The 27,995-nt window shown below is 30.7% G+C and overlaps 4 protein-coding genes across 5 annotated transcripts; 3 read left to right on the top strand and 1 right to left on the bottom strand.

The window, feature by feature from the left end:
• Positions 1-55: 55 nt before the first annotated feature.
• Positions 56-4,148, bottom strand: TD2 (threonine dehydratase biosynthetic, chloroplastic). Its single transcript, NM_001309166.1, has 9 exons — positions 3,700-4,148; positions 2,942-3,121; positions 2,618-2,765; positions 2,005-2,330; positions 1,619-1,867; positions 983-1,056; positions 767-884; positions 532-666; positions 56-446 (listed from the first exon to the last, which is right to left on the bottom strand). The coding sequence occupies exons 1-9, from the start codon at positions 4,111-4,113 to the stop codon at positions 303-305; spliced, it is 1,788 nt and encodes a 595-aa protein (NP_001296095.1). The 5' UTR covers positions 4,114-4,148; the 3' UTR covers positions 56-302.
• A 9,001-nt stretch (positions 4,149-13,149) lies between these two features.
• On the top strand, positions 13,150-15,303 carry LOC101265855 (protein CHUP1, chloroplastic). Its single transcript, XM_004246857.5, has 2 exons — positions 13,150-14,362; positions 14,723-15,303. The coding sequence occupies exons 1-2, from the start codon at positions 13,265-13,267 to the stop codon at positions 15,176-15,178; spliced, it is 1,554 nt and encodes a 517-aa protein (XP_004246905.1). The 5' UTR covers positions 13,150-13,264; the 3' UTR covers positions 15,179-15,303.
• Positions 15,304-15,745: 442 nt separating this feature from the next.
• On the top strand, positions 15,746-23,790 carry FKBP16-4 (peptidyl-prolyl cis-trans isomerase FKBP16-4, chloroplastic). 2 transcript variants are annotated; one of them, NM_001365918.1, is made up of 10 exons: positions 15,814-15,931; positions 16,866-17,009; positions 17,629-17,684; positions 17,773-17,828; positions 18,140-18,197; positions 19,077-19,151; positions 20,857-20,946; positions 22,264-22,341; positions 23,369-23,409; positions 23,531-23,790. In NM_001365918.1, exons 1-10 carry the CDS (start codon positions 15,859-15,861, stop codon positions 23,556-23,558), a joined length of 699 nt encoding a protein of 232 aa, NP_001352847.1. In that variant the 5' UTR covers positions 15,814-15,858; the 3' UTR covers positions 23,559-23,790. The 2 variants fall into 2 exon arrangements, with proteins under 2 accessions (XP_019071270.1, NP_001352847.1); XM_019215725.3 differs by lacking the exon at positions 22,264-22,341 and having other exon boundaries at positions 15,746-15,931; positions 23,531-23,754.
• Positions 23,791-24,456: 666 nt separating this feature from the next.
• On the top strand, positions 24,457-26,658 carry LOC101266152 (wall-associated receptor kinase-like 20). Its single transcript, XM_019215724.3, has one exon. The coding sequence runs from the start codon at positions 24,608-24,610 to the stop codon at positions 26,492-26,494; it is 1,887 nt and encodes a 628-aa protein (XP_019071269.1). The 5' UTR covers positions 24,457-24,607; the 3' UTR covers positions 26,495-26,658.
• Positions 26,659-27,995: the final 1,337 nt, after the last annotated feature.

Raw genomic sequence — 27,995 nt, 5'->3', positions numbered from 1 at the left:
TAAACTCGATAGAATTTGATCAATCTTATATTCTATCATTAAAGGATAAAAATGATCCAAGAATTTTATGATTACTATGAATAAGTAATTGACAATAATAAATTATTTCTTAATGAAACTTAAAAAGCCATTACATTACATTGGATACATGCATCTTATTATTCATACAATATGAAATTAACTTATAACAAGTTAATTCATCAATTATTCCTTACTAAGTAGATTGGTACGACACGATTATTATTTTATTTTTTTTAGGATTTTCAATAATTTAAACTTAGAACAACAAATTTTTTATTTCTTCACTCACTTACTACAAGGTTAAAAGCCTCATTATAATTATCAAGTTCATATGGATAACCAAGCTTATCAGCTTGATTTTTGAACTCATCCATCTCAGCTTGAGGAACTTGGAATCCCATCAACAAACTTGCATTTATATCTCCCTGTCATGGCAATAAAATAAAATAAAAATTAAATTATAATAAATCCTCCCAAGTTATTATTATATTGTCAGTGTATATAATTTACCTGATTACGGTAACGGCATAAAGTTATATTCCAACGAGGGGAGAAAGCGTCTAAGAATGTTTTTAAAGTTTCAGCCTTCTCAGGTACAATAAATTCACCGAAAATTTCATCACTGATATTTGCTGAGCCACCAACCTATTAAGAAAAATAAAAATAAAATAATAATTATTCGTTTAAAGTAATTAAAAAAAATTGATAAATAATAATAATAATATTTTTTAAAAAAGGACATTACCAAATGTTTTAGATGGTCTACAACCAATTCATTATGTGAGAGATTAAGAGTAGTCATATTTGATGATTTCATATCCTCAATCATTTTTTCAAGATCTGATTCTTTATCAACATTAACCCTGCAAAATCAATAATATAATTAATTAATAATCTAAAAATTGAATATAATAGTAAATAACAAATAAAATTTAAAATTGAAGGAAATTAATTTAATTACCTGTACAAAATTAGAGCATTTTTCCTTTCAGAAGTGAATCTGTATGTCAATTCAGTAAAATTCAAAGAGCCCACCTGTAATTCAAAGTTAAAATTTCAATTTTTATCCCAAATAATAATATATATAAAAAAAAAACATTGTAAAATTGTTAGGTTCAAAATCGATTGAATTAATATACGAACAAACAAGTTGATATGAAACGATATTTTTTAATGAGTACAAACAACAACAGCAAGAAGTAAATTTTTTTCTATATAACTCCTTTAATAAAAATTCTGAAATCTTCAACACATATACTAAACGACATTTTAAAAAAATTCAAACAACAATGCAAACGCTATTAGTGAAAATCCTAATTACCGAATCATATTTTTAATGAGTTCAAACAACGATGCAACAGGTAAATTTTTCTATGTGATCCCTTCAATGAAAATTCTTAATTCTTAGCTGAACTAGTGGATTTTTCTAAACGACTCTTTTAATGAAAATTCTAAATTCTTCAATGCAGATATCAAACGATATATTTAAAGAGTTCAAATAGATTTTTATATAACTCCACTCACTCAATAAAAATTCTTGATTCGTCACTATACATAACGAAACGATATTTTTAAAGAATCGAAGCAGATAACTTACAAGTCCAACAAATGTCTTGAAGCTTCCTTGTTGTTCTACCATAAAAGTAGCCAATAAAGCCTCTTTGCCTGAACCTAACCCTGCTAACTCTGTAACTTTGTGTAGTTTGCTGAAATCCATATTAGCTCCACTTGCAATTGCTACAATATTTTCATTTTTTATTTTATAAAATTCACAATAGGCTGCAGCTCCAGCTATGGCCACTGCACCTGATGTCTCTAATATGTTCCTTCCTTCATCATACACATCCTATTTTGACAACAAAAGGAAAAAAAATAATCGAATTCCGACTTAAAATGACTGAACTTCACGTGTTCAAAATAAATACCAAATATCGAACGCGAAACATAAAAAAAAAAAGACAAAAGATGATGTGTCTAGCTAACCTTTATTGCAGCACTAATACCATCATTTGCAACAAGTACCATTCCATCAATTAACTCTTGGCATTTTGCAAAAGTGTATTCACCAACTAGTGCAACAGCTACACCGTCAGCAAAAGTATCAACATTTGATAATTTCACTCTATGTCCTTCATGCAATGACAATGTCATTGAAGCTGCACCATATGGCTCAACTCCAATAATTTTTGTATTTGGGGCAATTTGTTTGAAAAAGGTAGCAACACCAGCTATCAAACCCCCACCACCAACAGGTATAAACACAGCGTGAATGTCCTTCAGTTGACGGTTTATCTCTGTTCCAATTGTACCTGACGTACGCAGAATTTTACGTAAATAATGATCATTATTTAAACAAGTAAAAAGACGAAAAATTAGTAACTTAATTAGTTGACTATCTGGACTGAACTTTTACTTTGTTGACGTCCAATCCTCCCCCCTCCCCCCTCCCCCTCCCCTCTATTTAAAAAAAAAAAAATCTTAATAGCTCAGTTGGTTGACTAACTAAACATTTACTTCATAGGTAAATATTGATGACTCACCTTATTATCAACTTTACAGACAATTTTAGATTACCACCCCCACCCCCGGTTAGTACCTTGGCCTTTGATGACTCCTGGATCATCGAATGGTGGGATGTATTTGAGCCCGTCTTTTTCACTCAATTCCAGCGCGTGTGTTTGAGCTTCATCAAATGTTTTACCATAAAGAACTACATCACCTCCCAGGGCTCTAACCGCATCAATCTGTATAAAAAAAAAAAAAAACATGATTGTTAGAAAATAATTAATTTCACAATAGTTTTTTTTTCGTTTTAATTAACACGGCACTAGTTTATTTTCGTATTTTGAGAAGAAAAAAATCAAAATATCATACTTTTACTGTATACAATCAAACCGATTCACATAAATTAAATTATTACCTTGATTTGTGGGGTGGTTGTAGGCATGACAATTTTAGCTACACAGTTAAGTCTTTGACCAGCTAATGCTACACCTTGTGCATGATTTCCAGCTGATGCTGTTATAACCCCTTTATCTAATTCCTCCCTTGAGAGGTTACTCATCATGTTGTAAGCTCCTCTAAGCTTGAATGAAAACACCTAACCAATAACCAAATTATTTTTGAAACGTAACGTCAGATTCATCTGAATTCAGTATTTTTCAACGCAGAGTATGAGAATTAATCTACTGAATTGTGAGATTCATCTGAATTCAGTATTTTTCAACGCAGAGTATGAGAATTAATCTTGAATTGTGAGATTCATTTGAATTCAGTATTTTCAACACAGAGTATGAGAATTAAAATTATATCAAATATATCAACCTGTCCTTTAATCTTTAGGTCTTAAACATGTCACGTGAAGGGTTCTTTCTTTTTTAAACAAACTGAAGAAAAAAAAAATAGTAAATTTGAACCTATAACTTTAAAAATACATGTGTAACATAATTTTTTTCTTGAATAATTCGTTATTTTTATTGTTTAGTAACATAAGTTAGTGGTCACTAATTAATTGATTCCTATTTTTAAATAGGAAGTTCAAGTTATAATTAAAAATATATATATATATATATATAAAAAAAAAAGATATCAAAACTTCCCCCACATGGTCTCACGTGACACAAATTCAAATGTGTCGATCTTCAATAAAAATATAGACACTAAAACTAAAAAACTTACCCTCTGTTTATCTTCTCTTTTGATATAAAAATTAACTCCGAGCCTATCCGAGAGCTTCTCTGCTAGCTCTAATGGCGATTCGATCGCTACATCATACACTGGCGATGCCAAAATATCAACTAAATATTGAAACAATTCATCGCTATCGCCCCCCGTTGGTTTATTCACTATCAACTCTCCGGGAACGACTTTTGGCAAGATAGCCGGAACATTTTCCACCGGAGCTGTAATATCCGGCACAGAAACAATTGGTGACATTTTTAACGGCAACGCTAATGGTCTCATCGTTGAGCCACGCATGTTTTGGTATGTGAAAATACGACTCGTGGTACTAGTATGATCGCTAGGAATACTTTTTGTTAATTTGGGATTGGTGGAAAAACTACGTGTTGGGGCTAAACAAAGGAATTCCATTTTTATTGCAACTTATAATACTGATTAAATCGAAAACTTTGTTCAGTAGAGAGAAATATAATATTTTTTTAATGATATGATCAATTGCACTAAGTTTAAGGGGTATATATAGGTAAAGAAAGAGAGTTACGTGAACTTCATGCACACTTAATTATGAGTCCCATATAATTGATGTAACAATATAAAATATTAACATGTGCAAAACGCCCTTTTTAGTTTATATGGGGGGCTACAAGATAATTATTAAGCGGTGGATGAAATTTTATAGCTAAATAATAAAAAAATAATATTAATTTTATTTATCTATGAACTAATTAGTAATGAATTATATAAAAAATTAATTAGCTTAGAAGGTACGCAGCGACAGATTAATTAGATATTATCAATAATTTTATAGTTAGTTTCAACTTTTTTTAGTGACTAGTTACATATGGGGGGATTAGAAGATGAAGAGGATGTTCGACATTAATTATATGATCATATATTATACGTAAAAGCAGCATATTGAGACGTAATATAATAAAATAGTTTAAAACTCTCTCTCTAATAATTTAAGCCTTAATTGGATGATAAAGTTGAAAACATTTTGGATGATGATTCCTAATCATGAAAATGGATAAGAAACAAATGGCCAACAATTAGCCATTGAAAATATTTGGTCTATGAAAAAAGAATATACCATCTTCTTTCTTTTTTTTTCCCTTTAAACTCGGTATACGAAATTTATTTAAAATATGATTAAATTTAATTTTCTATTAAAAAGTCTAATATGAAAGGATAAAAGTCTAAAGCTCTAATAAAAATGATTTCATATTCAATAAAGGCGCGAATCTAATGACATTTACGTTCAACAAAAATTTGAATCTAACACTTCTAATTCAATAAAGATTTGAATATTAATTGATTACTACGTACTTATTACTAACCTAACTCTTGAAAATTTAAGGCCATATAATTGCATTTCTGAAATATTATAAGAAAATATAATTATTTAAACTTTTCTGGTTAGGAAATCTATATAAACGTAAATCTCGAGAATTTTCTTCTAAAAAATATAACTATAGTGTAAAATTATGATTTTTTGGTTTAATTATTTTGATTTACATTGGATAGGGCTCTATGGAGACTAAAATGCTTCGTACCAAAATGTCTTTATTCTTAACAGCTTAAATTTGAAATCTTTGATTAAAAATTAAAATATTTTATCCTAATTTTTTTACGAAATTGTACAATTTATCACATGATAAGTACACTACAATTACAAAGAAAAAGGCTAAAATGATACTCATTTCATTCAAATTTACTTCTTAAATATTTTCTAATTTGATTTTTAGTCATTCTTTTACCAATAAAGAAAAAACAATTTTCTTTTTTCACTTATATCCTTAATTTATTAATACTGAATTAATGTCTTTGAAAAATGTAATGAATAAATATTTTTAGGGGTAAAATGGTTAGTCAAAATACTTTTCTTAATAGGTGTATGAGTGTCAAGTTAAAATTTGTCAAGTAAATTGAAACAGATGAAACATTATGAAATCCTATCATTAATTAGATATTTCGAATTTGAATCTATGAGAATTAAAAAAAATTCTTATTTAAAGTGTTACTCCTAAAATTTATTTGTAATAATGTGTGAATTTAAATTTTACTCAGACACCATGACGTTACACCGAGTACCAATAAAAAACCAAAAACAAACAAACAAACAAAAAAAATGGTATCAAAGTATCAAAAATTGTTACTATTCATTATTGAAGAAGAAAAAGGTGAAACGATTCGATTATAAGGAGAAAATTAAAGGCTAAAAATATTAAGGAAAGGATAAAACATAAATAGTTAATTTCAAACTTTTTATTTTATTTTTAATAAGATAAACTATAATCATATAATTATTTATAATTTATTTTAAATTATAAAAAATATTTTAATTTTTTTTTTAAAAAAAAATACAATTAAACACCATTTTCAAGTATTCATCATCAATCTATTATCACGTTTATTTTTTTTCTTTTTGGTTTTTGGAAATAGGTCCACAATTCACGTGAATAAAAGTGACATATCTCAAATTTAAGCTTTGTTTTATTTGTACATTTTTATATCAAGACATAATAATATCCAAAACAATCAATTCTATAATGAGAGTTACATTTATTTTTCAATGTTTTTTTCTAATCCGTTGGAAGAGTTATTGTGGATGGAGATATTGATGGAGCGATTCAAATATATTTGTGATGTATATCTATATATAAAAGGCATTAGATTTGTTTAAAATAATTATAGTTAAATTAATATTTTATTATAATAGTCTGATTTTCTCGAAAATCATTTTTTTCTCCGTATAATAACATTGTACCTACCCATAGTAACCATACTCAAATATATATCGTACAAGTATTATATATAAAGAATATTAAAATATTTATGATAAAATTATATTATATACAGAGAATATCAAAATATTTATGATAAAATCATAATTAGCAGATGGTAAATTTCAAATAGAAATATTTAAACGAAATCATAATTTTATTTAAATGAGTCTGTCATAATTTCACGAAGAAAAATCAATCACTACAACAAAAATGAGTTTTAACAGTAATTAATTAGCAATTGCTATTAAATATGTATTTTTAGTGGTAATTAATATTTTTTGTATATGTCCTTAAAAATTTTAGCGATATTTGATCTAATGACAATTAACTAATGTCGGTAAAATTTTTAACACTCTTTATTAAGGTATATTTTTATTACCGGTAAAAGCTATTTTATTGTAGTGATGGTGTTTGCTTTTTTAAATCATTCCTTCGTCACACTATACAATATCATTAAATTAATATATATAGAGAAAGTCGGAATCAGAATTTTTATTAAATTAGTATTTAAAATATATATATATATATATTTACAAAAATGACCCCCACCCACCCACCCAAGCGTTAGGTAGCGACCTTGAGTATTTGAGAGAGTAATTATTGGAGCAGAGAAAAGGTTGGTGCGCCGCGACCACGCGCACCGTTATTATCACTACAATAAAAATAATTTTTTTACGATAATAAACGTATACAGTAATAGAGAATGCTGAAAAAAATTAACCTCAAAATTCATATTTTATATGTTATGAAATGAATTTTTTTGAACAATATAAATATTTATAAATAGTCGAAAATCCACATTTCCAACCATTATTCACTACTCCATCCATTTCGGGTCATATTATTTGATCATTTTTCATTTTATATCGTGTTTAAGAAATTATAAATAAGAGATAATTTAATTAATTCACCTCTTAAAAAATATCTTGGGAATTTTACAAATTAAGGTAAACACTTTCAAAAAGAATTAATTACAAAACTAATATAAAAAAAATAAAATAATTAATATTTACTTAATTTAATAAAATAAATAACTAATATTTGATATAATGACTAACTGGTATGAGATCGAAGTATCCATCTATTATCAATAAAGTTATCAATAACTAATCTTCAATGTTATTATTTCTATATCAAAATTATCAATTATTTATTGAGTGTTACATTAATCGGAAAGGGGCCTAAAATATCCTCAAAGTATTGAAAATGGTACAAAATTACCCTCCATCCACCTATTGGCTCCAAAATACCCTTTCCACCCACCTATTGGGTCCAAAATACTCTTGTCATCCACCTTTTGGTTCAAAATTGACCACTTATTTAACGGTTTTATATTTAAACTATTTAAATATTTTTTAAAATACGTGGTGCTCAACTATTTGTTATAATTAAACTTATTAGTATAATTTATAAATCAATCCATTACCCACCCATTACTAATTAAATTCCTCTTAATAAACCCGTCACGTTATTAATGCAAGCTACTGCCAATTGAGTGTTTTTTAAAAATTATAGAAGTAAATTATCATACATTCAAGTGGCTAAATAAAAATCACCAATAAACTTAAAAGTTTGACTATGTTCATCTTAATTATTCTTACGTCTCAATTATGTGATGTTACCTCATAGGTAACTTTTTTTCAAAATAATATATTAAAGGTTTTAAAACAAATCATAAATATTTCTAAAATTATATTTTAAAAAAGTGAATGAATTAATTCGGGATGTAGTACTTCTTTACCTTTAATCATAAATTTCTAATTCAATCTTGAAAGAGAATCCTATTGAAAGTCTCATCCTAAATAAGCGGCTCAACCTAAATTTAATTAGAGCTTAAATTCGGACTCGAATAATTTTGGATGTCATTTTCAGGAATCTATAATTTCATCGTGTTTTAGTAGTGTTTATGACGATTTTGATATTAAAATCTGATTATTAATTGAGTGAGATTTAGTTAGTAATGAGTGGGTAGTGAGTTGATTTATAAATTATATTAATAAATTAAAATTATAATCAATAGTTGAACGCCAAGTATTTTAAAAAATATTTAAAGAGTTTAATTTTAAAACAACTAAAAAAGTGGTCAATTTTGAACCCAAAGGTGGATGACAAGGGTATTTTGGAGCCAATAGGTGGATGAAAAGGGCATTTTGGAGCCAATAGGTGGATGGAGGGTAATTTTGTACCATTTTCAATACTTTAAGGTTATTTTAGGTCCTTTTCCGTACATTAATTTCTATGCACATTGGGGGTATTTTAGAGAATAAACTTATAGCGAGTAAAGGTTGGTGAAACGTTTTTTATAAAAAAGGTGTCTAGAAATAACACAATAATGAGATTTAAAAACGCGAGTACAATTTCATTCTAATCACCAAAAATTACTATGCTATATTATCTTGTCGAGTTAAAAGTGTTCTCATTTAATCATTACATGAATTATTTAATTACGTATATATACAATATTTTATTCGGACGAAAAATGTCCACCATATAACTACGACAATAATGTAATATAATCTTTAATCTCAACTTATTAGTATTGATAGACTATATATTTATTTTTTTATACATTTTACTTTTTTTTTTAATCAGAAATTTCATATAAAATAAATAAATATTATTTGAAATAATTAAAATGCTAGGTTGTAATCGAAAAATGGAAGCCGTTACTGTGATTTTCTTAAAAAATCAATTTCATATAATACCAAAAACGTGTATATATATATATATACACACACACATTTCAACAAAATGCCATAAATATATAGTTTCGTGATGCTTTTAAATTTGTATTTTGTGTTGGGTGGGATGGGGACCAAAATATTAAAGAAATAATTTAATTAGAACATGTGGCTTATTCAATTTATAAATTTTCTTGTTCTTAAAATACTTATTTAATTCACATTGGCCTCAAAAGTTCTTTTCGTTCTTTTTTATTTTCGAAATTATCATATAATACGTTCATATCAATAATTAGGGACCAAAGTTATTAAAATGACTAATCAATTGGCCTTTTTGTTCATTTTCCTAGTAGTCTTGATTTAATAATGGGCAACTTTCACATATAGCAAATAAAAAATTCATATTTGTATGCTGTAACAAACTTTGCATAATTGCGCTCCATAGCAAACATAAAATTGTATAATTTGCTGTACATATACAATTGTATAATTCGCTGGCCTAAATTGTATAATTCGCTGGCCTATTTCGCTGCAATTGTATAATTTGTTTTGCATACAGTTGAATCGAATTAAAATGTATGTGTATTGCATAATTATAAGTGTATAACAAGAAGATATATGTTTTTCTCGCTTTATACAAAAACAGAAACACAATATATACACTTCTGTTGTATAAAGCTAGAGAAAATTGTATTTCACTGAAATTGTATAATTCGTTGGCCTTTTTCTCTGCAATATTTGAAGTAAAATGTTTGTAAATTGTATAATTAAGTGTATAACACGAAGATATACATTTTTGCATGTGTATATACAATTTTCTCTCGCTTTATACAAAACAGAAACATAATTATACACTTCTGTGTATAAAGCGAGAGAGGCGAGCGAGAATGGAGAGTGACGAGCGAATTTTTTGGGAGAGAGACGCTGGCAAATTTTAGCTAATGTTTGCTATGTAGCACAATTAAATCAAACCCTAACTATTCCATTTAATTTAGGTTATTAGTTTGCTATTATATACAATTTTCCCTTTAATAAATCAACAGAAATAACGAATTAGAGATTTTTTTAATTATATAAATATTTTAAATTTACTCTGTCTTATATGTTTTTTTTAACATCGATAATTTATACTCTTACGATTATAAATTACATATTACAAATAACAATTTATTATTCACATACAATACAAGTTTTAATGATGGATAATATATTTATCACACATTTTAATACACTTATAATACAATGTGAATATTTTTATCAAACAAACACAATATATTTCAAAAAACAATTATAATTCAAATATATTGCATAAATAATCCACTTTTAATACATATTATAGATTTATTACAGTATTACTATAAATGATAATAAACAAAAAGTATCACTAAAATCAGTAATTATGTTTTAAAATGTATGAATTCATGTAATTTTTCCAAGAGAATAATTCGTCCAAAGCCCATCAAAATTCAAATTTTGCAAAGGTGAAATTAATCAACTTGTTTTGACAGTTCTATTTAATATGCCTCTCATATTTTATTTTTTTTTGGAAAATTATGTGGATAAACAAATATATATTGACTAAATAGCTAATCTAATTATAATTTAAATTAATTACGGATCAAAATTTAATTTTAACTATAATTATGTCACTTATACATATATAAATACATATGTATATCAATTACAATAAATATAATTATCTAACATATATACATATACACTTTTCCTCTCTCCATTCTTTGTCCTCTCTCTTCCCTCTTACAATCTCACTCGTCTCTCTCATCCCTCTCACAATCTCACCCGTTTCTCTCCTCCTTCTCTCAATCTCACTAGCCCGAGATACAAATACATATTTATACCAATTACATATGTACAATTATATGACAGATATACATATACAATTTGATAAGTATACATGTACAATTTGTCTCTCTCGCTCTCCTCTCTCCTTCATCTCTCAATCTCGATTGCCTCTCTCCTCCCTCTAGCATATAGCTACGAATTATAATTAAAAACCTACAATTATAGAGCATTATATATATATATATATATATATAAAGTGGATCTTCCAAAAGGAGAAGTTTCCCGACTATTTACTTGAAAAAATAACTTAAATACACAATTATAAGTTTAATATTCTCTAATTTTTCCTTTTTTTTAATATTACATAATTCTTTTTTTTTTAAATTTTAGTAGAAGTTTAGAGATACATAGTCTTCTCTCTCCTATAACACACACTTCCCCAATATCATGCCTATTTTTTCTCCACTAAAACACTCAATCTTCTGAATCACTTTTTGAATTTTAAATTATTAATTTTAATTAAAAACGTTTCACAACATTTAATATGAAATTTTGAATTTCAAAATTCAAAAAATTTAAAATTTCTGAAAATTGGACCTTTGTTCTCTGGTTCTTCTTCTTCTTCTTACTCCATCATCAATCTATAATTCTTCTTCTTCTTAATCCATCATCTGTTCTTATTTTCTTCTTTTTTTTCTTCTTGTTCATTGCTATATTACATCAGCGGTCTCTAGGTCTTCTTTTTCTTCTTACTCCATCATCCATTTTTTTTTCATTGTTCTATTACATCATATTAATTGATCCTTTTACTAATAGAAGGATTTATGATTCGGACGATGAAAATTGGAAAGAAAATAGAAAAAAGTCTTTGCATGATCCTATGAATGTTCAGAAAGATTCAAACAAAGATTTTGGCGAATCATCTAAATCAAAGGTTGACAAAATACACAAAAAAAAAGAGAGAGAAAAGAAGCAGCAACCATTGTTGTTGAAATTAGTAAAAATTTTAGTAAAGGAATCCCAGTATCATGAATTTTTGAAAATTGTTATCATGTATTAGACTATAAGTTTAATGCATAAGTACTCAGTGTGTTAGTCGATGCATTGATACATGAATTAGATGTGTATCATATGATTTCCTATGTATCAAGATTTTTTGAAAATTGTTATCATGTATCAGTCAATAAGTTTAATAACTGCGCCATCAAGTGTGCTTGCTGATACATATCGACTCAGTGTGTTATAGTGCTTAGACGATGCATTGATACATGAATTTGATGTGTATCATATTATTTTCTATGTATCATGAGTTTTTGAAAATTGTTATCATGTATCAGTTAATAAGTTTAATAACTGGATGTTCAAAAAATGTCTTCAAACTAGATGATATAATCTTGACTTTTCAAAATTTGAAATTGTTATCCAATTACGTGCTGAATTAATGCTTATTAATGAACTGTTACCGTAATTTAAGCTGATTTAGATAACAAATTTAAATATTCCGTTTTTTCCCCCTTTTAATCTTAATAGTTTTAAGTTACTGTGTATCATTTACCATGTATCACAACATACTAATGTATCACGCCACAACAATTTTAAGGGATTATTAGTAAATACTAAATTTGTCGGAACAGAATGTAATTATTGTATTACACTATGGGATTCCTTAAATTTATACTATTTACTTTCATTAAAAAATACACACGCGTTTGCACATTGTAACAATAATAAAATAAGATTTGAAAAGGGTTTAAGTTTTTTCACATTTTTTTTAGAGATAGAAAGAATATTTTCGATTAACGTTCAATTTATAGAAAAAATAATTGAAAAAATAAAACATATAAGGTACTAAGAAACAACATATAATAATAAAAAACAACATATAATAACAAAACATGAACTAAAAAGTAAGGACTTGTACAAAAGAGAAGAAAACTAAAGAAAGATTCAACACTATATACTATTACATACACAATATCACATGCATATATCATGGTGGAAATCAAATCAAGGGGAAAAAAGTTGATAATATTAAATATCAATGCCATAGGGAATTAGATTCCCCCAAAAAAGGCATATGGAAGGAACTATTGAGTAGTCAAAAAGCAAACAAAAACACTGTTTTTTTGACAAAAGATAGCTTAAAGAAAACACATAGGTAAAGAATCTATTAAGCTTTTAATTTGTTATAAACACCATTATTTCTTCACAGTTATACAACATACACCAAACAATCCATTTATAGATCATCTTGATATTTCAATTCAACTCTCAAAAAATTATTTCATAGACATGGAAAATAATAGCTCAAAAGTAGAGATGATGAAGCCAGTATTCCTCAAGGCTGGAATACCAATAGCCCTCACTTTAGCTGGTTACATAATTGCCAAAATAACAAGTAGAAAAAGCTCAAATTTTCAAATTTCACCAATTCAAGAAAATCCTCATGAGGTGGTCTCAAGAAAAGATGAAAATGATCATCAAAATCTTGAAATTTCAGAATCTTTATCTTGTATAAAATCTAATGATGATGATGATGATCATTGTTCTACAAGTACCCTTTACAATGATTCATCAAAAAGTTTTGATCTTTATCAAAATAAATGCAAGTTTCAAGAAAATCATCAAGACTTCTCAAGAAATGAAGATGGTCATCAAAATCTTGAAAATTCAGAAACTTTATCTTGTGTAGAAGCTAATGATAGTAATCATTGTTGTAAAAACACCCTTTACAAAGATTCATCAGAAAGTTTCAATCTTTATCAAGAAAAATGCAAAATTCAAGAAAATCCTCATGAGGTTTCAAGAAATGAAGATGGTCATCAAAATCTTGAAAATTCAGATACTTTATCTTGTATTGAAGCAAATGATGATGATGATCATTGTTCTACACACACCCTTTACAAAGATTCATTAGAAAGTTTCAATCTTTATCAAGAAAAACACAAAATTCAAGAAGATATTAAGTCCAAATTCCAACAATATACTCACTTGAAAGAGAAAGAAATTGCACTTATGGATATGCAATACAAGTTGTTATTAGAGATCAATAAAGTTGAGTTGTTTAGTAAGGAAATTACACTAATGGAAGCAGAGTGCCAAAGATTTCAAAATATGGTAATTGAATATTTGAGAATTATGGAACTTCTTGATTTGTCAAATTCAGAAAATAGTTTGCTTCAAAATAGAGTTAAGAAGCTTATAAAGAAAACCAAAGAACATTCAAGAGTTATGAAGGAACAAAAATCTCAACTTGAAGCTAAGGAAAAAGAAATTTCAACAAATCAAGAAGGGCTAGAAATGAAAGATCATGTCATCAAGGAAATGGAATTGGAAATTCAGCAGCTGAAAATGGAGCTGGAATTGGCAAAGACTTCAAACCAATCAAAGGTAGGTATTTTTAATAAACCGCGATTTCATGGATCGTCATTCAACTTTTAGTCAATCTAGCATATTAAAATCGTAAAACTGTTTTAATATATAATAGAGAATTAATTTAAGCATATTTACATATTACAGAAAATCAACCTCATGCACATGAAAATTTGACTATAAATACCAGCTAACATCATTTTTTTTCTTGTGATATATATGCTTAATTGAGTTATATTTTCATTTTAAAGATTGGTTTTATAACTCTGATGACGATAAATTAAAAGTCGAATGACCATCTATGAAACTAACCCATTTATTTATATCACATACATGAAATTGTGAATACATTGTATTGAAATGTTCCTTGTTTTGCAGAATGATGTAGAAGTTGTGACAATAGAAGATTACAAAGAATTGGTAAATGAACTTGAGCAATTGCAAAAGGACAAAGCTAGTGAAGACAAAGAGCTAATATACTTAAGATGGTGCAATGCATGTCTAAGACATGAATTAATGAGAAGAAATCAAGAACAAATGGAACAAGGGAAAAATCAAGAATTGAATTTGGGACATGAAAATGTTGAACAATTTGTACCAAAAGTAGATGATTTAATAATTGGGAGGAGTTCATCAGTTGGTCATAATGAATCTTGTTTAAATTCACCTATTAATGATCATTCAAAAAGGAGAAAATTAATACAAAAGTTCAAGAAATGGGTAGAGGGAAGTGATAAAATGAAAAATGAAACAAATTGCTTTAAGAGGCATTGTGTTTCTGATCATAATGAGGATTTGATTCATCCTGCTAGAAAATCATGTTCTAGTGCCTAATTATGTGACTATATATTAGAAAATAATTTCTTCATATTTGTTTGCCTACATTATGGAGATTATATTAACATATATGTAGCTCCCAATTTATGAAATGAGAAAGAAACAATTGATCTTATGAAGTACATTAATTGTGAATTGTGATCTCCATATTTAGCATTTTACAATATTTAACATCTATATCGATAAAAAGTGTAATAAATATTCTGTGAAAATCATCGAGATAATAATTAAGTGACTGAACACTATTTTTAAATAGGAAAAAGAGCTTTTGTAAGCGCAAAGACATTGGAGGAAAGAGAGGAATTTTCATCGGTATCCTAAATGATGCTCACTACGTTTTAATTTGTTTCGATTTGCTTAGAAGTTTAAGAAAATAAAATAGATTTTTTAATTTTGCGATATAAAATTAAAACATATAATTTTGTAATCATAAACATATCGTGTCAAAAGTTGAAATTGAAAAAAAGTTATCAAATAGGGATAAATACAAATTCTATCGAATCAAATTTAAAAATAAAAAGTAAGACAAATATATTGAACGTAAAGGTTTGTACAAATTGTGGTTCATATTGAGGGTGTTATCTCTATTTTCCCTCTCTTTCTCTAAACAAAAGCTACAATGGAAAAAGATTGTACAATCATAACTAATCTTGTTCCTACTTGCTCAACTTTCAAGAATGAATCTTTTCCTTTACCATCCTCTCAAAGCCACCCCTTTTCTTCACTCTCTCCCCTCAACTCCATTCTCAGGTAACTCTCTCTCCTTCACACACACACACAGAGAGAGAAAGATGAAAAGTTTACTAATTTAAACTAAAGTTTGAATCTTGAACTTATAGGAAACAGACCCATGTTATCAATTGAAGCTATAGTTTGATTCTTGAACTTATAGGACACAGACCCAAGTTACTAATTGAAGGTAAAGTTTGAATCTTGAACTTATAGGAAACTGACCCAGTTATTAGTTGAAGCTAAAGTTTGAATGTTGAATTTATAGGGGACAGACCCAAGTTACTAATTGAAGGTAAAGTTTGAATCTTGAACTTATAGGAAACTGACCCAAGTTACTAATTGAAGCTAAAGTTTGAATCTTGAATTTATAGGAGACAGACCCATGTTATCAATTGAAGCTAAAGTTTGAATCTTGAACATAGAGGAAACTGACCCAAGTTACTAATTGAAGCTAAAGTTTGAATCTTGAATTTATAGGAGACAGACCCAAGTTACTAATTGAAGGTAAAGTTTGAATCTTGAACTTATAGGAAACTGACCCAAGTTATTAATTGAAGCTAAAGTTTGAATCTTGAATTTATAGGAGATAGACCCAAGTTACTAATTGAAGGTAAAGTTTGATTCTTGAACTTACAGGAAACTGACCCATGTTGCTAATGAAGCTAAAGTTTGAATCTTGAATTTATAGGAGACAGACCCATGTTATCAATTGAAGCTAAAGTTTAAATCTTGAACTTAGAGGAAACTGATCCATGTTACTAATTGAAGATAAAGTTTGAATCTTGAACTTGTTGGAAACAGACCCATGTTACTAATTGAAGCTAAAGTTTGAATCTTGAACTTATAGAAACTGATCCATGTTACTAATTGAAGCTAAAGTTTGAATCTTGAACTTGTTGGAAACAGACCCATGTTACTGATTGAAGCTAAAGTTTGAAACTTGAACTTACAGGAAACAGACCCTTTTCAGCCAACTGCAGTAGAACAGCTTTACCTTGTGTTTGCTTGTCAAAATCATCTTTGGATGTTCCAGAAAAGAATATTTCTCAGCAGAATGAAGGAAGAAGGGCAATGATGGGCTCTTTTCTTATAGCTGGTAGCTCTCTTCATTTCTATTTCTTGGTTTTCAGTCTTTACATTTCATCAGTTTGAAACACATTGAGTTGTTGAATGCTAGAATCTATAGGATTTCTTGAAATTCGTTGCTAATTGTCATTTGTAGATGTTATACCCCATAGAATAAACTTGTATGCTTGGTTCATAGAAAAGCACCCTACATACCGCTATGGAAACAGGTCCATTTCATCGGCTTTTTCTAGGCAAGAGTCGCTCGAATCGAAGTCAAGGTGAGGTTTGGAACCCACATTGGTCTATCCGTGGAATTTGTGGATGTGCGTGTAAGTTGGCCCCGACACCACCTTTATGGAAAAAAAAAGAACTCCATCATTTTCCTTTCTCGTCATTTTAATACTTTTGCATTCTAGTTCTGTGTAAAGTGTTAATTGGTATTTTATTGTATGATTGTCCATTAAGAGTATTGGTAGTTGTTTCAGATTTCGTTTCATGATTCACTTTTTTTTTTGATGAATTATTACTTATTTCTCACCCCCTTGGGATGCGGCCTTTCCGGCCTTCCCTGGTCCGTATGAATGTAGGATTCTTTGTACATCGGTTTGCCTTTTAGTTGTTACTTATTTGATCTCTTTCACTATCAGCTGCTGGCCTTTGCCTCTGCGATGTGGCTGGAGCCGCTAGCACAAGCAGAAGAGCTGTAAGAATAACTTCCGTTGGCCTTATATGGATGCTTAGAATGCTCTCTTCTGTATTTATGGAAATTTTGTGTATTTTCCTTTTTGCAGCTCAGGGGAGCAAAAATACCAGAGAGCGAGTACACAACTCTTCCAAATGGTCTAAAGTTAGTATACAATTTTGAAGCATCTGAGTACTGTTTTCCCTACATTTGGATTCCTTTTACATTTGGTTGTTACACAAATTATAAAATCCCTTGGACTTGAAACAAGATTAATGTAGCTAACTCGAGTCTAGGGATGCAATATCTTAGCTCAACATATAATGTACACATTTTCTCATCATCATTGTCCTCCTACAATAAAGGAAAAGAAACACGTATTCTTCCATCTAATTTTGAGGCTAGAAGCAGTAGTCTGATTTGTGATTTCCTGCCCTATTTGTGGATTTTTATATTTTTCGGTGTAAATCTCTCAGGTATTATGACTTGAAGGTCGGCGCTGGAGCTGAAGCTGTGAAGGGATCTAGAGTTGCAGTACGGTTGTGCCAAAGTTGAATTGAGTATCTAAGTACAATGTTTGTTTTATCTTATAAAACATATTTGTATAAGTTAATATGCAACACCACATCATTAATAATCCACCATTAAGTGCATTGTATAGGTAAAATGTACCTTCTTCGTTTGAGCTTTCTTGATAGCAGTTCCACAGCTTCCAAACTTTTCTAGTTTAGAGCAAAACACTTTGAGATCATTTCATCACATGTGACAAACTAATATTGACTCATAAGATTTATATTAAGAACTGATCAGGCAACAGGATGTAATAGATTGCTGTCCTGTATGGAAGTTTCAGGGGCTTTTGTTTGAGGTTCAAATTTCCTACTGAGCCCCAAAAGGATCTTTCTGTTATGGTGACATGTTGCCACTTCTCATTCCACAACCACTACTTGCCTTGCACCCTCCACTATGCTTTTCTGAAGTTCAGGCCAGCACGATACATTAGAATGGTATTTAGGATAGAATTATACAAAAACCCGAAATAACCAATCATGTTGATCCCACTTCCAATGAGTCAAATGAAGCTAAAAACGACATTTCAGTAAATGCTTCATCAATCTAAATTATTTAGCTAATAGGTTACAAGGAATGTCATAGACCTTTGACGAATTGTTTAATGGTAGTGGTGATCTCTTTGATCATCATAACAGTTAGGCATGTCACATGCATGTCAATGTTGCCCCTAAAACCTTATATTTTGAGTCATTTTTATGATATATTTGAAAATGTAATGCATGTAGTCTCTCTGTGCTTTGCAGTTTCTTCGTTCATACTCAAGTATAATATATTTGTCAGAAATCTGGATTTACAGATTGCTTCTTAAAATCTGAATTGTTTATTATCTCATAATTCTAGATCCACTATGTTGCTAAATGGAGGAACATCACATTCATGACAAGTAGACAAGGAATGGGAGTTGGTGGTGGAACAGTAAGATTCATCTGCTTTATTTTTTTCCAACCTGTATAATTTGTATGGCAAATATCGGAAAATCTTAGTAGCTCAGTTGGTTGGCTGACTAGCTGTACTTTTCTCCTTGTTATTGAGGATACGATTGACCACCTTGTAATCCCCTTCCCCGTTTCCCCTTTTTAAAAAAAAGTATTGGAAATATCAGATGTAAGCTTTAAGTGTGGAAACCTACTACATGTTAAACAATTAATACTATTGCATGATTAGTCAAGGCGCACTTTGGGAAGCTAGATTAGAACTCAAGCACCTTCATTTGAAATGTTTTGTATAGAAACCTTAGGGATAACTGTGTTATTGTTGGATTTTAAAAAGATGTGAATGGAAAATGAAGAGTTGCGACTTTTATGAAGAGTTGTGACTTTTATGAAAAGTTGTGACTTTTATGGAAAGTTGTGACTTTTATGAAAGGTGACGACCTTTCTGAAAGATTATGACTTTTCCAAAGGTTTGTGACCTTCCGGTAAGGCACAATAAGAACCTTTTCGCACTATCCTTTGTTTTCTATAAATTGAGGGATTTCCTCTCATTTTAAATAGAATTTATGGACTTCTTCTTCAGCTACTAAATCTAGTATTCTAAGTGTACTTTATTGCCGTTGAGTGGTTCGCTGACACCGGAGTTTTTGGTATCTATACTCTGGTGATTGAGATAATTTTACCCTGGGAGGTCATATTCCAAATCAAACCTCGGATACTAGAGGGGAATAATTTCCTTAAGGGGACACTGTGAATTCAGTGGACTTGATCTTTTTCCTATTAAAAGTTTTTCAGATTCTGGTACGTGTTTTACGAATTTTAGATTTGTGAATTAATTTCAGTTCTTCTATTATTCTGTTCTTCACTAGTTCATTAAACTTGGTAACTTCGTGTTTCTGCAAAGTTTGTTGGAATTAGTAAGATTCTTTAGACACATATTAACAACAATTCCTCTTTAGGAAAAATATTTCGTATATTTTTTTTAATAATCTGTTTCTGAATCTAGTTTCGCTACTAGTTTTAATTTTCTAGTTGTGAAAATGTTCTTAAACTTTGTTTTCTTACAAAGATGTTCAAAGTTTTGTTCTAAGTATGTTTGTAATACAAGATGAACAACAGTTATGACATTCCCGTTAGCTTAATTGGTAGATTTATGCCATTGCCTGCTTCTGGACAATGCCTATATAATATTTCCGCTATGTTTATTTAATAGTCCTTGATTTGGAAATTTTGTCAATTCTCATAATCCATTTCTATATGATACCTAATTGGAGAGGAATCATTTCATGGGGAACTACAAATTACAAATTACATTGAGTAAAGCAAGAGCAAAAATACGTAGTCATTCTTTCTAAGTTTTTGAGTATCTGTATCGTCCCTTTGAAAGTGATACTAGGATCATGCATGTTCTAAGAGAAATGAAGAACTATAGAAGCTTCTCTTACTTTCCTCTACTTGGTACAGTTTGCCTGGTTTTGACTTAAGATGTCATTAATTCAAATTGCTTGGTTTGGTAGCATTATGGTTACGATGTACTTGATCTGCGTATAATATCAAAATATTCGGAATTAATTTGTATTTGTGATGGAGTGGTTTTCTCGACGTCAATCGTACGAGCTATGTGACTTACTTTTTCTGTTTTTTAGATGCCATCATGTTTCTTATTCAATATCCTTTACTTCCTGTAGCCATATGGATTTGACGTTGGTCAATCAGAAAGGGGAACAGTCCTTAAAGGATTAGATCTCGGTGTTCAAGGGATGCGAGTAGGAGGGCAGGTGAGACAATTAGCTTGATTGTACTTTCATCACATTCAGGATATTTCTTATTTGAACTGCTAATGGAGTTCCCTGAGGAGAGGAATATGCTAAAGCTTGTTTATTTTATATTTTATTTCTAATTTGAAGAGTCAACTTCATGCCCCGTTGAACTTCCTGCTCTAATTGTGATCAATATTCAACTGCTAAGCTTTTCAGTGTTAGCTTCCTCAAAATGAGAAAATGGGAACAGTTTGAAATGAAAATCCAACACTACTGCTGAAGTCAGATCAAAAGAAGAAGAAATAATAGGATAGCTCAAAATGAAGGAATGATACAGGACTTGTATGCAGTAAGAAGAGATCGGACAAACTACAATTGAAGTTCAGTCGAGCATTTCTAAGACGAGTAATGTTTTATGGGGTGAATTGGGCTTTCAATGCACAACATATGCTTAAGATGGGTGCCTTGAAATGATGAAATGTAGATGTTAAATTTTATGTGCGATCATACAAGATTAGAAGTTATAAAATCTAACAAATTTGCACAAGTGGATATGTATAGAAGATAACCTGAGAGAATGCTGCTAAGATGGTCTGGTTATGTCCTAAATAGACCTACAAATGCATAGATCCAATAGGTGCAACAGTGTGATGATTGAATGTGCTAAAAGGAGATGTTGTAAACCTAAAGTCAACATTAGGGGAAGTTGACTCAAGAGGCCTGGAGTCTCTAGATTCAGTGAAGACTTAACTAAGAACTAAACACAATAAAAGAAAAAGATTTATATAGGTAATGACAACTAGCTGAGAATAAGACTTCGTTGTTATTATTACACTCACATTAGGTTTGACTTTTCCTCAAGTCCTCCTTGTCTAAATGAAGACTTGAATATCAGTATAAGAATAAATATGAGATTTTAGAGAACGTCTAGTTGCAGAGAAGCTCTACTTGCCTAAAAAGAGAAACCATTTAGTTATTGTAATGAAATGTGCCCTAATAGAGCGTGGATACAGAGGATTCATATTAACGTATTGGAATTGAGGCATATTTGATTGAAAGTATAATTGTGGTCAAATTAATGAGATCATCCTGTACTTGATAGTCAGTGCACAAAACATTTCGAAGTATATGTAGACTTTTCATCAGAATGTCCTTTAGCTTCTAGCTTTTCCCTGAGCTTAGAATAATGAACTACAACTAATTAAGTCATAATTCAGGGTGTCATGCCGATGACCGATGAAATTTAACTCAGCATAGTTGCATCAATAATGATGGATTAATTACTTTACACGGAGGCGATAAACATTTGAAAATGAAAATGTTATGTATTTGCAGCGCCTGCTCATCGTACCTCCTGAGCTAGCTTATGGTAAAAAAGGCGTGCAGGAAATTCCTCCAAATGCAACAATTGAGGTATCATTTTGTCGTTGCATTCATGTGCTTATACCAAAATTCCAAGAAAGACTAATCTTGTTTATCAAATAGTTTCTGAAGGCCATTTGGATTCAACTGTTTTGCACCTATTGTGGTCTGTTAAACCTTTAAGTTGGTCAGTGGAATGCAAACTGCTGTCTATACCTTTTCGCTACGAAAGATCACCATCATCACTCTTTTAAATAACTTATCAGAATCATCAAATATGTGGCTAGCAAAAAAACTTTCTAATGGAAGCCTTCACCGTGAACCAGAGATTTATGTTGATAGAAATATCTTGTTGGCATCTAACAGATGCAGAACATTCTTATCAACAGAAAAGTGTATTCTGCACATACAGAATTTTATCTTTCTTGGGAAAAGTGTGTGGATGTGCAAAATATATCAGCTTCATAAAAGTGTAAACCTCCGAAAACAAAGATCATAATCTTTAAAATATTCTTTGTTATGTGGTCACTTGTTAGCTTTGTTCTTTGTAAAAAAGAACGATCCTCAGAAATGTTATATGAAAATTCTTTTAAGTCCTTTTCCAAACTGCATGACGTGCACTTGAGCTAAACCTTTTAGAGAAATGAAAAAACATAAAATCTGCTATCTCCTACACATTCTCCCCCTTGTAATTATGTGTGTCATCATGTTTTTATAATATGGCTACAAAGTGGTGATATTGTAGTAGCCTGATAAAACTAGCAACTTTGTAGTTTGAATGAAAACCTCAAACTGAGAATGAATGTAGAGAAACTTCGATTAAAATTTGTGCCAAGACTGTAACGTTAAATATAACCCCCACAATTAACAGCTGCTCCTTGGATCACTACATCATTTCCTAATTAGTTTTCCGCCCCAGTTCCATGCAAGCTAGCCCAAACCCCCCTCTACCCAAAAGAACAAAAATATCAGTTTTCCGCAACACCTTTTTGCAAGTTTCATCTGTCATAATTTACTTATTCTTGAAATGGATGGTATTATCTCTAACATTATTATGTGGTCATTTTTTTATCTGCAGATGGATATTGAACTGCTATCTATTAAACAAAGCCCATTCGGGTGAGTTGCCAACTTTTAGAATATTAAAAAAATTAATGAACTTATTTCTTTGATTTAGCTACATTATCCTTGGCATCTTATGTATTAACTGAACATTCCTTTTTTTTTTCTTTCGGTGCAGAACTCCTGTCAAAATTGTTGAAGGATAACCACAGTGTTCACCTACTTCATGTTATATTGATTCATCACCTGCAAAAGTACTCAGCCTATTGTATGAATTTTGAGAATACTAAGAGATCTGCTTCTGATTTGGTATTTACCAAGAAAATGTCCCTAAATATGTTAGTATTGTATAGTTCAAACTCATTTTCATGTTATGAGATTCAAATTGCTTTGAGCATGTAATAGTGCTGTATGGAGTTGTTCGAGAATAACCCCAAAGAAATGCCAGTGAGAAAATTCAGATATAGATAACTGAATCAACCATGGGTGAATCAACTAGTTCCCAGAGATATAAATAGTACAAAAGACATTAAGACTTAGTTTAGGACAAATTCAGCTCTGAAAAGAGTCATTTAGGTGTTGAACTTCACCGTCTTGGATAATTTGTTTAGCTTCTCATTGGCTAGATTATGACATTTATAGTATCTACTAAGATGGCTTATACTTCTCATTATGTCTTGCGGCCCTCTCTCTTTATAGATTTTAGTTACTGAATTTTATATTGGCAGAGTTGTTTACATACTTCTTGCAGGCTGCATTATTATATAGTGATGAGGTAATAGAGGACTGCTGCACATGTATATTTATTGACAACTTGCAAAGTAATTATGTCGAACTGAAATCATCCTTAGAATTTGTTTCTCTGTTGTTATCCTTCTTTAGGCAAGTTCTTTCCTTAATAAGCAAAGATTATATACCTCTTTTCAGAAAGTGGTATTGAATTGCAGGTATACTAAAATATTCTACAGGCAGAATTGCAGGGTAAGGTTGTGTACAATAGACCCTTGTGGTCCGGTCCTTCACGCATAACGGGAGCTTAGTGCACTGGGATGCCCTTTTTGTGTTTTTAACCTTCAGATAAGAATCCCTTTGTTCAATGATTGCCAAATCTTTTTGCTTTTACTAGATTCTTTTGAATACTTTTCATTTTTCGTTCACCCACTTTATTCTCTTTCCTTTGCCTATATTTACCCACTTATGATATCCTTTCTACCATAATATTTTCAACCTCTTCTTTGCACCTCACAAAATAACCATGACTATTCTTTACAGGAGGAAAACCAACCTGTATGTCTTACTGTTACTCTACTTCTTTTGTTACTGTTGTTCCCAAAAGACATGTCCAAACTGTGGTCCTCTAGAGGTTCCATATCCATTGAGCACGAATCCCAACTGTGGCAACCCTGACTATTCTATCCGTTGTGATCCTCACTCTCACAAGCTCTATCTTGATACCCTTAATGGAAGCTCTTACGTCATCCTCAGAGTTATGGCCTCGTTCCAGCGTATGGTGGTGCAACCATCACCCTGGATGCCTGGTACCTGTGTTACACAAGACTTGTCAGTGAGTGAGGGACTGTGGTTGAACCAAACTCTTCCGTTTAACGTTACTTCTTCTAACACTATCTTCTTATTTAATTGTTCTCCTCGTCTTCTTGTATCCCCTTTAAATTGCACACCTTCTAGCTTGTGCCATAAATACCTGCTTAGCTCTGGACATGTAGATGCAAAAAGGGAACTTCAGTGTGCAAGTGGTGTTTATCCATGTTGCACATTTATTGCTGGCGGTATGCCCTCAGCATACAAGATACGCCTGCATATCTCGGGTTGCCAAGCATTTAGAAGCATTCTACACTTGGATGCTATGAAGCCAGCTAATGAATGGGAGGAGGGATTGGAAATTCAATGGTCTCCTCCACCCGAGCCACACTGTAAATCACAATCTGATTGCTCTGGAGCTTCTAAATGTTCACCTTCTGGTAAAAACGGTGTCTTTCGCTGTTTTTGCAATCATGGCTATTATTGGAACCGAAGTCTAGGAAATTGCATGAAGAAGAAACACTCTGGTTTTGTATTAAATATATCTATTGGGATTGCCTTGTTTTTGGCTTTTACTGTTGTGGTGATTGCAGTGGCGTTGAAAAGATCAGGAAGAGTCTCAGCCAGGGCTAGGCTTGCTAAGGCAAGAGAAGACATTCTAAAATCAAACAACGGTGGAAAACCGGCCAGGATGTTTTGTCTCAAGGAGATGAAGAAAGCTACAAATGGATTCTCAGAAGACAGAATCTTGGGCCGTGGTGGTTTCGGAGAAGTTTATAAAGGCGAGCTTCACGATGGAACTATTGTTGCAGTAAAGTTAGCCAAAGTGGGAAATCTCAAGAGCACTCAACAAATACTCAATGAAGTAGGGATACTTTCTCAAGTCAATCACAGGAACCTGGTCAAGCTTTTAGGGTGCTGCATAGAAGCTGAACAGCCTTTGATGATTTACGAATACATTTCCAACGGAACCCTCCACGATCATCTTCATGGTAAGTACTCCACCTTTCTTGACTGGAGAACAAGGTTGAAAATTGCTTCACAAACTGCAGAAGCATTGGCTTATCTTCACTCAGCTGCTTATCCTCCCATCTACCATAGAGATGTCAAATCTACAAACATACTCCTGGATAACGAATTCAACGCCAAAGTTTCCGACTTTGGGATATCAAGATTGGCTTGTCCAGGGTTGAGTCATGTGTCCACTTGTGCTCAGGGTACATTAGGTTACTTGGACCCTGAATATTTTCGCAACTACCAGCTAACCGATAAAAGTGATGTTTACAGCTTCGGGGTTGTGTTACTAGAACTTCTTACTTCTCAGAAGGCAGTTGACTTCTCTCGAGACGAAAATAGTGTCAACTTGGTCTCTTATGTCATTCAGCAAGAAAACCATGGCTCAGTTATAGATGTATTGGACAGACGCTTGCTTGACGAGGAGCCTTTGACTAATGTAACGACTGGTATGGACTCGTTCCTGGCTCTTGCACTTTCGTGTTTAAGAGAAACGAAGACAGAGAGACCCTGCATGAAAGAGGTTGTTCAGCAACTTCACTGCATAAGTGAAATAGTTGATCAAGAAGAGCCTATTGAGTTTAGTTAGAAGTATCACAGTCCTAGAGAAAACAAATGTCACTGGTCTTGATATTTTGAATATTCATATTAGAGTAAATAAGGATTTTATAAAAGGCATGGATCTTTTTTGTTGTATTGAAAAGACTATGTTGTTTCATTACACTGAAAAAAGTTGACGTCGTTTGATCAGGAGATCACAAGTTCGAGCTGGAGTAACCGTGCATAGACACTTGTTGTCCAACCATTCCTCGGACCCCGTGCATATTAGACGCTTAGTGGACCAGGCTGTTCTTTTTCCTACTCAATGTCTAGTATCCACATTGAAGTTCGACTTTCTCATAAGTTCCCTACCACAGTATTTCCACGAAATTCCTGATCAAGGATCGACGATTCCTATTCATCCTACCATAACTCTCGATAAGATTAGATGCTTAACTTTGTTCAAAAAAGTTGAAAGATAAAAGAAGTTAAAGATTTCAATTGTGTGGTAGTTGTGAATTTTGAATAAAATTTAGTATATTTGGTCATGCATTTTGCAAAAAAGCAAATCAGCTTTGGAAAATGGATAAAGCATATTGCACTTGAAGTTCCCACTTCAAATTCCAATTGTCTTTTTTGTTCGAATTCTTAAAAAATATTCATAAATTATATCAAAAAAAATACTATAAATTATATTTTTGATTTTTGCATATTATTATGATTAAAAAATATTTTGTAAATGTTAATTAAATTCTTTTATAGTTTTGATTGTAAAAAGGAAAATTACAACAATTAAAAGTTTGACGTAAAAGCGGAGGTAATATTTATTTTTCATAAAATAATTCTTTGTATTTTATGGGCTTTTGTGTGGATTCCCAATTCGAGAGGACCACAAGTCCACAAACGGTAATACTTGTCGAAGTGCTAATAATAAAATAAATCAGTCTATCCAATCGCAGTTTGACACGTAGTCAATCCTTTTCACTCTTGTTTTTAAGGGAAAATGATCAAATATGTCATCGAACTTTCAGAAAAGTCTTATTTATATCTTCAGTTAAAAGTTTGGTTCATTATGTCATTACCGTTAAAAAAAATGTTCATTCATGCCATTACCTTTTAGCAATGGTTTGACAAAACCATTAAATCATTTTTGACACGTGGCCAATTATAATTTGACCATGTCATCAATTTTTCAATGCTTTCGATAGAATTTTTTTCATTATTAGAATTGAAAATTGAGACTTCAAGTAAAGGACGAATAAATTTTGAAATTTCTATCAAAGTGAATTTGTTTTTTCTAGAGTATTTGCAACAATATAGATATTTATCATAACAATTTGACAAAACATATAAACGCATTCTTTACAAGTGATAAAGAAAAGAAAAAAAAGGCATAAGCTTTTGGGAATGGACATATAATAAAAGTAAGAAAACAAAAAATTTACTAATTGGTATGATAATAATATGGTTTAGCTTAATATATAGTGGCCATTACTTAATGTTAGTACTATATTTTATGGTTAATGTGTTATTAGTTTTTTAATTAATAA

This window comes from Solanum lycopersicum, chromosome 9 (assembly GCF_036512215.1).
Source record: "Solanum lycopersicum chromosome 9, SLM_r2.1".
NCBI lineage: Eukaryota > Viridiplantae > Streptophyta > Magnoliopsida > Solanales > Solanaceae > Solanum > Solanum lycopersicum.
The sequence above is the reverse complement of the archived record's forward strand: the minus strand, read 5'-3'. Positions and strand labels throughout refer to the sequence as shown.

Coding starts and splice junctions, on each gene's coding strand:
- TD2 (NM_001309166.1), bottom strand. CDS start 4,113: ATGGAATTCCTTTGTTTAGCCCCAACACGTAGTTTTTCCACCAATCCC. Junction 2,331..2,617: donor AGGAGTCATCAAAGGCCAAG/GTACTAACCGGG, acceptor TGCGTACGTCAG/GTACAATTGGAACAGAGATA. Junction 667..766: donor TAGACCATCTAAAACATTTG/GTAATGTCCTTT, acceptor TTTTCTTAATAG/GTTGGTGGCTCAGCAAATAT.
- FKBP16-4 (NM_001365918.1), top strand. CDS start 15,859: ATGAATCTTTTCCTTTACCATCCTCTCAAAGCCACCCCTTTTCTTCAC. Junction 17,685..17,772: donor CTAGCACAAGCAGAAGAGCT/GTAAGAATAACT, acceptor TCCTTTTTGCAG/CTCAGGGGAGCAAAAATACC. Junction 18,198..19,076: donor TGAAGGGATCTAGAGTTGCA/GTACGGTTGTGC, acceptor TCATAATTCTAG/ATCCACTATGTTGCTAAATG.
- LOC101266152 (XM_019215724.3), top strand. CDS start 24,608: ATGACTATTCTTTACAGGAGGAAAACCAACCTGTATGTCTTACTGTTA.
- LOC101265855 (XM_004246857.5), top strand. CDS start 13,265: ATGGAAAATAATAGCTCAAAAGTAGAGATGATGAAGCCAGTATTCCTC. Junction 14,363..14,722: donor AGACTTCAAACCAATCAAAG/GTAGGTATTTTT, acceptor CTTGTTTTGCAG/AATGATGTAGAAGTTGTGAC.